The following is a 14,591-nucleotide window of genomic DNA, read 5'->3' on the forward strand; positions in this document are numbered from 1 at the left end:
CCCTTGGAACCACACGTACCTATACCCTACGAACAGAATCACTTCGATCTTTCCTATATAGATAAGCCAGGAAAGCAGGTGACTTTCCCGACTTATCTATTAGCTATGGAACATTCAAGCGACTCTGCTCACAGGTCAAGTACGCCACAAAAGTCAATAGCAATACCAGTTTTCTTCCGTTCAATTTTCGTTCAACTAAGGTCCTTTCCATTATCATCTGCTCAATTTGATGGTTTGGCCATCACTGGGTTGCCCTTCGTTTTATTGGAGAGCGATATGCTCTCCTACCGAAGGTCGACCTGCATGTGGTAAGTATTACAGAGTCATTGCAGCGTGCATATGAGAGATTTAGGACAGTTTTGTAATGATTGCCTCGAAGTTTGCTCGAAAACCAAATGATTCAAGAAAACTATACGAATTTACCGCAAATCCAGCAACCGGTATACCAAGGGTGGGAAAGCGTCCAAGTTACAAATGGTGTTCGAAGTTTTGATCCAGCACCAGGATTGCAAGACAGCACGTTTGCTCTCATTCAGTCACAGAGAAGGTAACTTAAAGTATTTTGGGCCAATTACGAGATTAGCAGACGCAAAACTAAAGCGACCAAGAAATTGCTAGCGAAGGTTAATCGGGAAAACGGCTGTATTATGAAGCAGTTTTATGTGACCTTTGACTGACGCATAGTTGGGGCTTCGTTACACTCTCACAGTGGGACTAAAACGAGATGCTATACGAATATCGTAGGATATTTGCATTTCTTTCTTGGCTGATGACTGCACTATGCCGAGTTGAAAAAGGCTGGCTATCAGCTGCATGACTTTGAAGTGGGCGTCGTACTGAAATTACGGGTTCTGTCACGGCTTTTTTAAGAGGGACACCGGTAGTTCAAGTTATGTAATGCAGAGTGAGAGGCCGCTAAGATTCTATTCAATTTGGTCTCCTGTGTGAGTTGATTACGAATGAATTGCAAATAATGAAAGCCGGAGAAGAATACACATGACTCAGTTACTGTTTTACCTCCCGCGAAATTGTCACTCTTTGCATGGGGTATCAACTTGAATAATTCAGTCTTCCTCAATAGCTTAGCTATTGCCAATTTCATCTTCAAGGGAGCAATCTTGATGGGTGCTAACAGGGGCTGTTCGATAAGAAAATTGCTCGATTCTGACAGCTACAACAAGAAAAGGCTTGTCCACTGCTGTCAAAACATAAAACCGGCACCTCAAGAGCAATTTAAAGTTTTAATTAAAGGAGTATTTAAATCAGACAATGACAATTCGTTGTCTGGAATAGTCATTGCCGTCGGTAAAATACAATCGGAAAGCGATCCGTTTGGTACCCAACGAATCGCTTGAAGCGCTCAGGCCCCATTGCACAAAAAGTAATTAAAAGTCGGTTAGTAACAGCGTTATGAAACACTCAAGGAGGTGTAAATAGCCTCCAGTTACAAATAAGCCGCAAAGGCCGCTAACAACAAAGCAAATTGCCCGAAAATTAACTACTGATAGTGGGCGCGAGAAGTGCTAATGAGAAATCCATCATAATAACAAATCAAATAATTTCCAAAAGAAAACACAGCAGAAAAGCTTCGAGAACAAAAGAAATAAACAGATGGTCAGATGTTGAAACACATCGGACTTGACAGTGCCAAATTCTGTTAGCGGCTAAGCATAACGCGAGTGATTAACAAAAGCCGGCTAGTGCCCGGCTTAAAAGCGTGTAGACCCAGTTGCATTCCATGGATTAATAGCGTTCATTCCTGCAGTCAAAACCTATTAAACTAGATACCATAACAAAATCATGTTGATGAGACGTAATTTCTTCCACGGGACCTCCAGCAAGCCTCCGCGGAGTGGACCCCAAGATAGTCGGTCAAAAAGTAGCTGACTGATGTTTAACATGCGCCCATTTCATCATCACAAGAGTCACACCTCATCCAACTGACTTAATCAATCTTCATTTTAATTTAGGTATTTGTCATCACAGACTCTAAAAGTAGAAACTATACATCGCAATTATTGGTCAATTCCTATTTTAACTAGTCAATCTCGTTTTAATTCGAGTTTACCTGGTGTTAAATAAGAGACGCACAATAGATGCACAATCTAAAAGAATACAGTTCTTGGCTTTCGGATTACAATACTATCTCCGTCTCTTAAATATATGATACATTATTTTAGTTAACTGAACTAAGGTCACCAGTCTGTCTTTTTTTTATAACGACATGTACTTTTAGGACTATTAGTTGGCATAGGGGGCAAGGAATGGTATTTGGGACAAGGGAGACAAATTATGGATTGATAACTGCAACCTTACTTAGGTTTAAAACAATCTTTCTGTTTTCATCATTTCTTTCCAAGAAACGGATTAATTTACTATAGGGGATAACCTTCGTTTCATATTCACGTCGAATATAAGGTAAATCTTACTATCTTATATAAACAAATGGACAAAATCCATTTATTATTTTAACTTTGACCTAGGATATCAAAGTTCTATCCATTGCTGTTCATAATTTCACTGATCTCTATTTTACTTAGTCAACGTTTAATTCATCGTCGACAGTCGTTATGTACATATGTTTTCCGATGTATTTATAAATTCTCCGGCTTTTCAATACACGTGCAATTTCATTGATGTGTCCCACGCATCTGGTCAGTTGGTTCTTGCCGTAGCATCCTGACTTGACTGACGGCAGGTTTCAACCAAAGGTTGAATGGTTCCTTCATTTGACTTTGAACTCTTTGGTAAGAAAGTCGTCTTGTGTCCTAACATAGGAGCAATGTAACATCTTAAGCATCCAGGATGTAAAATTTCCATCCCTTCCGTTCACCGGCATCCGCATCCATCTACTACCATGTCCTGGTAGTTTTTGAGCACCACTTTGCTGTGCTCATTCATGAAGAGCATGCTGATGGGATTCAGCGTTGTGGGCACGCAGCATGCACGCGGCGCTAAATCTTCGTTCACACTGTTCATTAGGGTCTGCACTATGGCGTGGTTTGTGGTGTTCAAATGATCAGCGATGGGAAATGGGCATTCACCATTGCAGTAAAATGCCTTGTACCCAGGTGGTGCAACGATCCAGTCATTCCATCCGACTTCAACAAAGTTCACATAGAGTGGAAGCCTTTGGCAGTAGCTACTCTCTTTTGTTGCGGGACGGTTGCCCGTACTTCTCCGTTTACGCCGACGACGATAAACGTGTTGCGCCCCATCGTGGCTGAACGTGACAAGAAGCGGCTTCCTGTCAGTAGTGGCTCTCTCGTCAGTGTGTACGTGAATGTTTGGTGAATCTCCATTCGCGGCTATGTGCACTTCGAGGCCAAAATTTTCGTTTGGATGAAGTGCCCAATGTTGAACCGTAGGTCTAATGTCAAAACTCTCCAATCCTCGAGCAGCTGTTCTTCTCGTGTCTATCAAACGGGTTATGGTAGGATGCCCAGCTGTTCCCGGAAGTAGCACTTGATATACATTCACACGATGCTGCTTTTCGGTTTCATTGGTATGGTTCTTTACATTTGAAAACGTCAAACGAAGCTCTGCTGCTCTTAAGGTCTCGTGGCTGGGAAGAGAGGCGATGTCGAAGAAGAGATTCCATCTGTTTGCAGGCAATCCCGACACTGGAGCAGGCAGCTGGTAACCTTTTGTACAAACAAAAATAAACAGAGTCAACACTTGTTCTCATGAAAAACGACACAGGAGGAAAATGACTAACACTGCATTGGTCTCCGCGTTGTCACGTTTACAAAGGACAGGTTGCCAAGCTAAATACTCTGTGTATTGAATACTGACTCACCTTCATGATCAAATGCCCGGATGGTGTTGGCATAGGTCCATTTTCCCTTGTTTCTAAAATTGGTCGAAATCCACTCAGGATCATTGATGTGATTATGATACAAGTCGAACATGAACTGAGGTACTTTGTCTTTTGATCCTTTCGTCGGTCTGGGGCGAGATGGTAGGCCCATTTTTTGCAACATGGACTGCTCTGCCGCCTGAAATAGCTCTGAACGCTTGGCGTTTGTGGAGTGATCCGTGTAAAGGGACGGTACTCCCAAGCATATCGTTACTCCAAAGAATAAAGACCACAGCCGAGCGATCAACATCTTTCATGCCAAGCACGAACTCCTTGAGAGAAGGAGAAACAAACTCAATGACTAAATGGCTTATAAGGAATGATTTTATAATTTCTAAATCCGATCTAGCAAAGTGAGTTCTAAAGATAAAAGCCAAGATAAACGGCATTTGAGCTCAAGAATCTTGACTTCCCGTCCTAAATCATGTCTAATCTAAACACGTCTGTTCTAAGCAGTGTGCACGATTTCGTCGGCTCAAGTAGTGATCAAAATTCGTTCTGTAAAGTTACCTGAATTATTAAAACGAGTCTTGACAAGCACCGGTTTACTGCGCAAATCTTCCTTGTTCCACAAAAAATTCTCACATAAGCCTAAGCTGCATGCTCAAAACAATTTACGATAAAAATCGCAGCACTTATATTGTATCTCAGTCAAGCAAATTAAATAACTGTCGTATCACGTTCCAATATTTGCTTACTTTCCATAAAAAGCCTCGCGACTTATGTTAACCCCCGGAATGAAGATCAGAGGGTCAACAGCGCGAAGCTGCGCAGTGGTTTAACAACACTCATCACCGAACACGAACCCTTGCTTCAACTGTTAAAGCGAAATTTATAAACAACACACGCAAAGACAATCAACCTTCACAGGCGTCCTACAATGAAAAGAATTCATCCTAAACATTTAGTGGCGACGTGATCTGTCTTCGTGTGTGCCAAGAACAGGATTCTTGATGAACAACGCACCTTGAGAAACATCAGTGCCTCTGAACGTGCTGTAAAAGCTCGTATCTCACTGACATAGAGTTATATATTTTATAAAGGTGTGGATTAGTTAGCATAGGCCCCTTGAGTGTTCATCACAGCGGTTATCTGAACTTATAAACAGAAGCCGTTGTAAGACAAAAGGCTATAAGTATAGGAACTCCCTAGGAGGTCTATTTATTCGTTTCAAAACGGAAGTTACCCAATAATTACACACGCTATTAAAAGTGAATTAAACGGATTCTTAAGAGCCGCAAGGACTATAAAAAGGTGTGAAGTGAGAACCTAATTATTGTCATTCTCACGATAACCAAAAATTTCCGTTTTCTAAACCTTTCTCAAGAGGACAATCAATTCGAACCGTCTGTAACCTGTCTTGAAGTTATATAGAACCAAGGGAGGCTGCAGAAAAATAAAGTCCAACTGATTAAATGAAGGATAAAGGCTCTGAGCAATTAACCAACGGTCACTAGCCGCAGAGAAGCGAATGACAATTCACTTTTTATTTTTGGTTTTGTTGTTATCTAGCTATGATCTACTTACGATAATGCTCAGTTTTCTGAAGCACGTATCATTGCAGTAAAATCAGGCTCCTTACATAATCACAACATGTCGACAGGTCACTTGTTATGAAAATCTATTTACACGGGGCTTTGTTCGAACGAAAATGTTGTCTCTACTGTCCTGCCAGTCTCCTGTCGTCGTTCACTGAATTCACTGACAATGAAAGGATCGTCGACAGATGAAACAAACTATACAGATGACAACTTTTAAAGCAATATCTGTGAAGACACAATCACATGCTCTTCCCACAAGAACGCAATATCCTTTATCTCGAGATCTCAGAAATACTTCAAGGGCAATATGCAACTAGCAAAGTGTCACTGTTAATAATCATTAGCTGATGGATCCGTCGACCTTGTGTTCAATTCGTAAGCGGGAAAGCAAAATGCTAATGCCAAGCTAAATAACCTCAGGAAGCTATCGGAACTTGATCGGTAACATTCTAGAAGTGACTGTGTTTAGTCGGTTTACAGCCTCGGGGTAGAGTCGAATCCACAAAACTACTGGCAAAAGAGAAATTTGAAAGCCGCACCCTGGACACCAAACCGATGTCTAGGTCCGAGGATGATGAGACACTATCTGAAACGACTGTAATCAGTGAACGGAGCTCAATTCTGCTCACATTGATTATCACTGAAAATCACTGATCATAGAAGCTATATATATATATCTATGTAGTACACACCACGAGGTCACAGTTGACAGTTCACGATTTCGAGAGTATGAGAGTAAATTTGTTTTGAATGGTAAGGGTGCTTTCTGGAAGTTTTATTCGCTTTTATTGTCCACTGACCATTTAGGTTGCCGGGGTAGTAAATACATCATAACGCTACGAATTTTCCGACACCTGACCCAGATTTTAGGTAATGGTTTAATGATAACAACATTTATCATGTAAAGTGCCGGTGCAGTAATACCATTTTAGCCGGTCCTTTGCACTGCGCACCGTAGGTCAAGATTATCTTAGATTACGTTCGTTTCGGTCCATTCGTTCATCTGATGACTCACATTCTTGGCAATTTGCTAGCAACACCGAGCCTGGGAAATGCGTAAACAGCCAAAACGAGCTATGCTACTAATGATGGTGCACCACGCTGGAGTATTTGACATCAAAAAAAAAAATTAAACCCCCGCAAACGAACAAATTCTTCCTTTCTGGCAAATCGCCAGTTGCGGCAATGTCAACTTGGACGAGAGTTGTAAAAAAAATCGATCTTATTCAAGTAGTCTCTTGTTCAGTTTTTGAGGACAATAGAGAGCAGCCGAAGTTGTGCCTTGTAGACGTGTTGACGGTTAACTGAAAACTTTGAAACCATCGCGCACATGCTTGATCGATTAAAACTGAGCTCACCAAGAACAACGTCATACCAAGTTTTTCAGACAAAAACTTTTACGACCTTTTATATGAACTTCATCAAGGTAATGCTAATTATACCAAGTCGTCTATGGAAAGAGGCTAATATAACCAAGTTAATTTTACGAGCTTGCAACCAACAGCTTGTAGGAGGTTCTGTAACAACGTATGGACCATTGGCTTTGCTTAGGCTAATTGCAAGTGGACGTGCAGTGAGTCTTAGTGAAGCATTATAGGCTAAATAGCTGATTCCACCCACACAAAGATGCCAAACACAAAGCCACGTAGCTCAAGATGCTTCTTGCATTATGTTGACTGCAGTACACACTATATGATAATGACATCTCTGTCGTCTAATGCCATCAACGCCACGCGAAATCAGTTCCACCACGCTGTCGAGCTGCGCTCGCTAGAGAACGACCTGGGGCTCAACACGAGAACTGGCTATCATTGTTCCCAGCGATTTCGCTGCTTCGAACTGATTAAAGATCCTTTAAAGGTTATGGCCTAAAAATAACGTTACAAAATAACCCAAACGTCTAATCTTACCGTAAACTGAGTAATTGGGCTGCCCAAACAACGAAGCGTCTCAGTCCGAAGGTTAGTTAACTTTGTCTTCAAGATTGACTTTGAACAAAGCAACTAATTTACAATTATTCGACAACACAAACACGCTGGGGGCCAAAAAGATCTGTCAGGTAAACTAACGTAAACAATTGCATTCAACGTACAAAAGTATTCTTTACACATGGAAGACATTGCCGGATCTTTTAATTAAAGCTTTGAGGTTTGTCATTGAAGGGTCATGGCTAGTGACGTCCTAAACTTGCCACTTACCACGCATTAATTACATTTCCTGTTCGACTCGAGGCTCGCATAAAAAGTGAAAACAACAAAAATAACTGGTCATTTAACAGGTTCACTATATCCAGCAAAAACGCGGTCTCTCTGTTGTTGTTCGAGTCTGTCAACGACTGGAGACTGAACCGTCTTGAAATGATCGAAAATCAGCGCAACTTGAATAAGTTGCGTTACCATAGACAGATAGTGAAATCTTTTTGAAGCGCGTTACAGGAACTTTTAAGAACCATTGTAGTCCTGGATTTTCTAATTGCCTCTTTTCAGTCAAAGATGTGCGAAAACAGCTTCTAAAATACCATTGCAGATAGATCACTCTAGCAATTTTGGACAATTCATATTTCTCTAAGCGAGAGGAATTTGCCTAATATTCCTTCGGAGACGGTTCTCTTTGTTTTTGGCTTTTAATTCATAGATTGACCTATAATTGCATATTGTTTAACTGGATGTCTGCACAAGCCCCCACGAAGCTTATTTCCACTGGGAATAACTCGTCAGGCAATCGGCGAATTCTCTTGAAGGTAGCTTGATTCAAGGTCCAGAAAAAAAAGATGTGGAAAATCAAAACTCTTGAATAGTTAAATCGCACAGATTATAGCACAAACAGAGAAAAAGACAACAGAAAATTTCGGCCATAATTGTTTTAGAGAAAGGCGCAACCCCTAATTAAAAGTCTGCTTATGTATCAGTTCCTGTTAGCTGTAAAGCGGCTAGGGAGCACAACTAAGATCTACGTACTGGGGGTCGACTGGGACAAGAACTAGATGCCAGTATCTGAGCTGATATTAACCAGTTCAATGCTGTTGTATCTTGCAAGATGCTTTGAATTTCTAGACAGTGTTTCTCTTCAATATATATTTTCGGTGTTATGAATACCAATAGTTCTTGACCCCTCTCTGCGCAAATTCTCCAATATATACTTGTAATGATCGAGGTTCAAGATTTCAGGTAGAAACCTGGCAATGTCCAGAGCTATAACACATGAAAAGGTAATACACAAGTAACCTTGCAAGGGTAGACGTTGTTTTTGGTAGTTATTTAGACGCTCTAAGACTTATACATCTATGCGCAATATTTTCAAAGTCAATCTTCAGACGGTGTAACCAGCAACGTGCAAACTACAGGCTAATTACCTTTGTCAATCTAATCAACTGAAATGAAATCAGTAGCGAAGGCGTATTTGTCTTTGATGGCTGGATAAGGTAAAGAGTGTTTATGTTTGAATAAAACACCTATTAACACTTCTTTATATGAAACGATTGTTATGCACGAAACATGCAGTACATATGATAATTCGCTTCCTGATATGAACGTGATCTGGTCCAAATCGATTTGGATTAAAGCCCTCGACGGAAAGCGCGTACCATCCTATGAGCTAATATCACCCAAAAATCTCTTGGCTGTTGCAAAGACGTTTTTCGCATTCCCTGGTAGCTTTATCGCGACTCCTACTTGTCATTGTACTGATTTAATGAAGTTTATTTTACTCTCGACATTGGCTGACAATTATAAATTAAATTTACCCAGTAGTTACGTTTGGTCTTGCTTTCTGCCTGATTGACGAGCCCTCAAACAAAATTTTACGTTGAGTGCACTATACGTGCTACTACGAAACAGAAGCACGGGTTCTTCTCCGTGGGAATATAACTACCATTTGCTTTCACCCTTGCTCGTAATTCCACTGATTAAAACGAACAACAATCACATTTATTCACGGTACCTTCGTGTGGGGGCAAACTTCAATCCTTTGCCACATATGTTTTCGAAAATGCGCGTAAAATCAATTCAACGTGAAGGTTAAGCTTGATCGATGGAATTTAGTGACCGTAACTGAATACTATGAGTTTCACCGCCTTTTACGTTTTGTTTTTCACTGCTCAGGAAAAGGTACGCACAGCCGAAAAAAGGATGTCAGCGTATAAAGTAGTAACAGCCAGGCTAAAATACATCAATTATATGCTTAATTAAGCGTAGTATATAATTTGTACAAAAATTAAGAGCAACCCGTTTTGTGTCACTTAGGTCAAGAAGCGGTTTAAACCATATACTTGGGCTCGTCGGTAACGTTCGACATCATGATCGTAACGTAAAAACAGGCGATAAAAATGATCCTACTGCGAGTAAAAACTCTCAAGGTGTTTCCGAACCACAGAACTCTTTGCAGGACTACTCTTTCTTACAGATAAAACTTACCTCTCAGCTGAACTTTTTAGGTGAACGACGCGACGGATGTTAAAGAAAGCCGACGAAATGAAAAGCCTTCTGTGTAGCTGTTGATGTGAAGCGACTGGACTTCATTCCGACTGTGAAATACGGCTAGAACTAAAGCGCTTTATTTCGACGATTAACCCCCTATACAGAATGGACTGCGAAAGCAGTTTACAATGTCAACCCCGATATGATGCCCCTGTCAGCAGCCGCGTTGACATGCATTGTGTCAACCAAGCAAATTGAAAGGGGTTCTAGTCATGGCGACCAATGGGATGGCCTCATATTTACTCTAACCATTTAACTGAAGACGCTGGCCTTCCAATATAGCTGCTCGATTTTCACACGTTTAACCAGCAAGCTCATTATTTTAAGGAATTTTAAGTTGACATGAAATGTTATTAATTCCGTGGCGTTCATTCTTCTGATGCCGGACTCAATGCAAGTAAAAACATAACGACATGTTTTTGCCATTACATTTTCAGTTTCCACTCTATTTGAAAGACTGATACTTTCTCTCTTTTCCTACACAGGTATGGAGGAACTAGATCTTTTTTATCAACTAGAACAAGCCTAGCTGGAGATGCTGCAGTTATCGTGTAAAGTTCCGTAATTTCTTATCTCTACGAAATCACTTAAAGAGATATTGTATAAAAATGTAACAAATCTGTAAGTAACTAAGTAACAACCTCAAGGAGTTTGAGGCTCAAAATAGTCTTGCGGTTAAATTAAGACTCGAACTTTGTAAACAATTGTGGTTTCAGTGAGGGATAATCAAGATTTTCACTTGGTTGGAGAAAAAACAAAGGAAATACCAGACTGTGAGCGTTTCTAGGGCGTGAGTTTCGCTGAATGGGTTACCCCATTGATGTGAGATTCGTTTTTCCTTCTTTGAGGACCAGTTAAACGGACAAGCGTTTACTATACTATCGTATTGACCATTACTGTATTAAATTCTGCATGGTTATCCTATAAAGAAATCGCGACATGTCAGCTGGTACAAAGAAAAACAACCTGGCAGGCAGCATTCTCATTCAGAGCTTTGCTTTTGGACTTTGCCCTTTTCTTTTGACTTATAAGCAATGTAGGAATGTCCAGCTATGATAGTATAAATGTATCAAACACAAGCACTGTCAGAGGGATTATTTTAGATGCGTTGGTACAAAGTGGGGCCAATTTCAGTGGCGTTCAATATTTGGAATATTGGATGGAAATTTTAAATTTTTTACCGCTAAGTGCATAACATAAAGCGTGCGCAGTATTGACTGCATTCAATTGAAAATTATCAAATTCGGTGAAAACGTGAGGGCTTTGAAAACCTCAAAACAACAACGTGAAGGACGTGAAGGAACGAAACTTGTTACATCTATTCACACTTAAGGGTGTACCTATGTTACGAATATCAAGTAAAAATTGTCGGAGAGAATGTTGCTACGCCATTTAGCTTTATTGCAAAAATTAAAAAGAAAAGCGGCGAAATCTCAGTTCATGTACTTCAGGAAAACATGCATCATAAAAAGATTTAAGTTGACACCGCTGCAGTCGTCTTTAAATTACGTTGAAATACTGGTATGATAAGACTCAACAAAATGAACAAAAAATTAATCAGTTATATTTTGTGATCACGTGATAAAATTATTTTTTTAAAGTCTTGGCTCGCATCCTCGCATTTCTCCTTGAGAAAAGTTATGCTGACTGCAAGTAGAAACTTGTTATTCAGTTATTCATGAATTTCATTACCTGGGGCGTACTTGTCTATTTGGTGATTGTCAACGCTATGTTGCGTGATGTTACGTGACTCGCGCATTCTCATACGCATAACGTCCAAATTTTAAGACAATAGGCATATTTAAATCTATGGAGGCCTAAAAGCACTTATTTCTAGTTTTGTCAAAAACCTCTGTATTGGGGTACTGACGCTCCAATAACAGTGTTCTCACTGGTTACTCATATACAAGATTTTGACCTCAAACTGAAAACAGCCTACAGACGTTTCTATGGAAAATCGCTGAAAAAAAATTAGCAACTAATTCATGCCTTAGCGTGCATCATCGAGCTCTATCTTCTTGAGTGCTCCGTCTATGCATGGAGCAAGTTGGAAGCTTGGAGCCGGCTCGAACGAGAGTTGCTGTCGGCCGCACCTCGAGCAACTCTAGCTTCTTGAGTGCTCTCCAAACTTCCCAAGTGTACCATAACTCGATGATGCACAGCTAAAAGCATGAATCAATTATTTTTAGCATTGCCAATTGAAACAACTAAGCCAAGTTAACTTTGCGCATGCACACTTGAGCGTGTATTGTTGGATTATGATGCAAGCTTACGTATACTGAGTTTGATATCGCAGTTTTGTTAGCTAAGTTGTAATTACAATCTGCTCCGCCTTCAGCAGTTCACTTCATCTTGGTGTATTTCAATACACGTATTTCGTCTATCAGCAAAGATAGTCAAAGAAGCTCAGTGACGGTATTTTGGCCACATGCAAAATTACCTTTAAATTGAAGGAAACCTGAAAATGATAATTTACTAAGGTAGAACAACAATAAAGAGATAACAATAAACCAAAAAGACACAAGGATGGTTAAGGATGCAGAAGATTGTGACTGATTACAAACGACGAACTTAAAAAATTTAGGCTACGCAAACCGTGACGCAGTCATAACAGTATGACTTAGCACCACTGAGACGATAAATGCGGCAAAATCGCCGTAAAGCTGTTCCTTTAAGGCAACTTCAGAATTTACAAAGCTAAATCTCTTTTCGTTTCAGTTGTATTGGAAAGAAACTAATCAAATTCATTTTTTGTCACATAAAGAATTTTTTTCTCAAACAATAGACTTGTGATAATTTGCTTTCGGTTTTTACGAGCAATACACTCGACTACGCCTCCGGGCCAATTTGCCCACAAGACCACTGAACGCATCATGTACAATGGGGCCATTAGTCACCTTTGATTATAAAAGGTCCCTGGAAGGCTGGAACCGTCTAGCAATGAGGTTATTATGAGACATAAAATTATTGGGAAGCCCGTGATAAAATAAAAAAGTGATTAACCAAAAAGATAAGAAAGACTAGCGCAATTAAAAGTTAACTTAAGATGCAACGTCAATTAGTCATAAAAACCGTAACCGTGATGTTTGTGCCGATCCAGTTGACCGAGAGTTAATAAAGAAATGACCTCTTGACTGACCACTAATGTATGCAGAAACAGAGCTATGCCGTGGTAATGAGTGATGTAAAATAACTGATAAAAATTTATGAACTGACCAAAGAAACTGGCAAAAGCAGAAAAGTACAGAAAACATGTAAGAAATCAAGTGCCATGCGCAAAGAGATGAAAGCTAATACTAACTTGCCTGCATGCAAAACGGATGTTTTGAGTTTATCTCGAGTTATTTTATCTCAATGCTGACCCTCGAGCGAGACATAGTTTATCAGTTGAATTCCCTAAAATGTAGACATTCTGAAGACTGCTGTCAGTATCTTGCCGAGGGAATAGGTCTCTGTATCATCCACAATAATCATATCGTGGCTGTAAGGAAATTGTACCGTTATACTGGCACTGTGTTTTAGAATTGCTCGATAAGTAAGATTTCATTTAGTGTCTTATCTCCGACACACATCTGACAACCGGTACCTTTGCCGAGAATAAGATAGCTCAGAGCGACGCAGGCTCAGAGCTCGAAAACTGTCAAAATATCCTCACTTTAACTTTAAAGAAATGAGAAGGTAGACTGGCAATCAAGAAAAATAACAACTCATTTAGCATTACATGTATGTCTGTGGAAGAAGTTGAAAGTTATCTGCAAACCTTCATCCCAAGGCTTGTCATGTGAGAAAGGTTCATTCGGGCCAAAATGAAAATTCCACCAAAACAACTGGCATGCTTTCACGACTTACATGAATCACAGCGTGGCATCAGTGGACTACCATTGTTCGTAACGTAAAAATCTTCAACGCGTCTTTTGTGAAATTTATGAAGGCAGACTTTAGGTAACAATTTCTACCGTTCACAGATAAAGCAAAGAATAGAAAGACAAAAATTTCAGATTTCAAGCAATGGAATTTAGATTGATCTATTAGCTTAAGAGGGTGCTCAATAGCGATGCGTGCCAAAAGCTTCCATAAAATCTTTCATGTTTATAGTAATGCTGTCTTTTGTTTGTTCTCCTGTCTTCCGGAGACCCTCTCCTTTTCTAATCTACCAAGATGATTGTCAGACAGCTCTACCGTACAACAGGAAAGACATGAGAATGGTGATGAAATCCTTCACTTGGGATTACCGTTTTAGCACGCAATCGTTCTAAAGCGATTTTGTCTGATCAGCTCAGAAGGACTTAAAAGGGATAAGTCCTTGTATGTTTTCATTACATACGAAAGACAGCGACGATAAACTATTGATTACAACCAAGGCAAACATCACGGGAATGTATATTGTAAACTTGCATTGCTGAGAAAAGACAGTGAACTAAAGGAATCTTAATCATGCTACTCATTCGTATATTTCTCCTTCGAACTTACACAAAGTGGAGAAAAGTCTAAATCTACAGTACCTTACCTGAAAACGTCGATGAAGAAAATCCTAGCCGTCACAAGCAACCTCCTCAGAAGAGCTCAACTCTCTAATGGGGCAGATTAGTGAGAACTCATTACTCTTGGTTATCACACGATCTGTCAGATAAGTGTTTATCGCCAATTTCAGACTTGAGAGTATGAATTATGAATAAATATTAAACGAACATGTTGAAGGTGTTGAGTTACAAATCC

The 14,591-nt window shown here is 40.0% G+C and overlaps 1 protein-coding gene and 1 long non-coding RNA gene across 8 annotated transcripts in view; one reads left to right on the forward strand and one right to left on the reverse strand.

Annotated features, from left to right (window-relative positions):
- Positions 1 to 1,941: 1,941 nt before the first annotated feature.
- LOC110045737 (bone morphogenetic protein 2) overlaps positions 1,942 to 14,591 on the reverse strand; it is a 30,113-nt gene continuing 17,463 nt past the window's right edge. For 2 of the 7 annotated variants that reach the window (XM_089291918.1, XM_089291917.1), the window contains 2 exons: positions 3,800 to 4,131; positions 1,942 to 3,644 (listed from right to left, as the gene is read on the reverse strand). In XM_089291918.1, coding sequence (XP_089148044.1) covers positions 2,830 to 3,644; positions 3,800 to 4,109 — 1,125 coding nt within the window. In that variant the 5' untranslated portion in view covers positions 4,110 to 4,131 and the 3' untranslated portion in view covers positions 1,942 to 2,829. Of the gene's footprint in view, positions 3,645 to 3,799; positions 4,132 to 4,369; positions 4,693 to 7,310; positions 9,762 to 9,812; positions 10,300 to 14,382; positions 14,496 to 14,591 lie in introns of those variants that run through there. The other 5 variants (XM_020751362.2, XM_020751359.2, XM_020751361.2 and 2 more) reach the window with 5 other exon arrangements.
- On the forward strand, positions 6,597 to 11,360 carry LOC149111211 (uncharacterized). The gene is made up of 2 exons (XR_016207956.1): positions 6,597 to 6,826; positions 10,361 to 11,360. It is a non-coding gene; the product is annotated as an uncharacterized LOC149111211 (long non-coding RNA).

The sequence above is a fragment of the Orbicella faveolata genome, unplaced genomic scaffold (genome assembly GCF_042242905.1).
Source record: "Orbicella faveolata isolate gen_17 unplaced genomic scaffold, um_ofav_v1 contig_24, whole genome shotgun sequence".
NCBI classification, from domain to species: Eukaryota; Metazoa; Cnidaria; class Anthozoa; order Scleractinia; family Merulinidae; genus Orbicella; species Orbicella faveolata.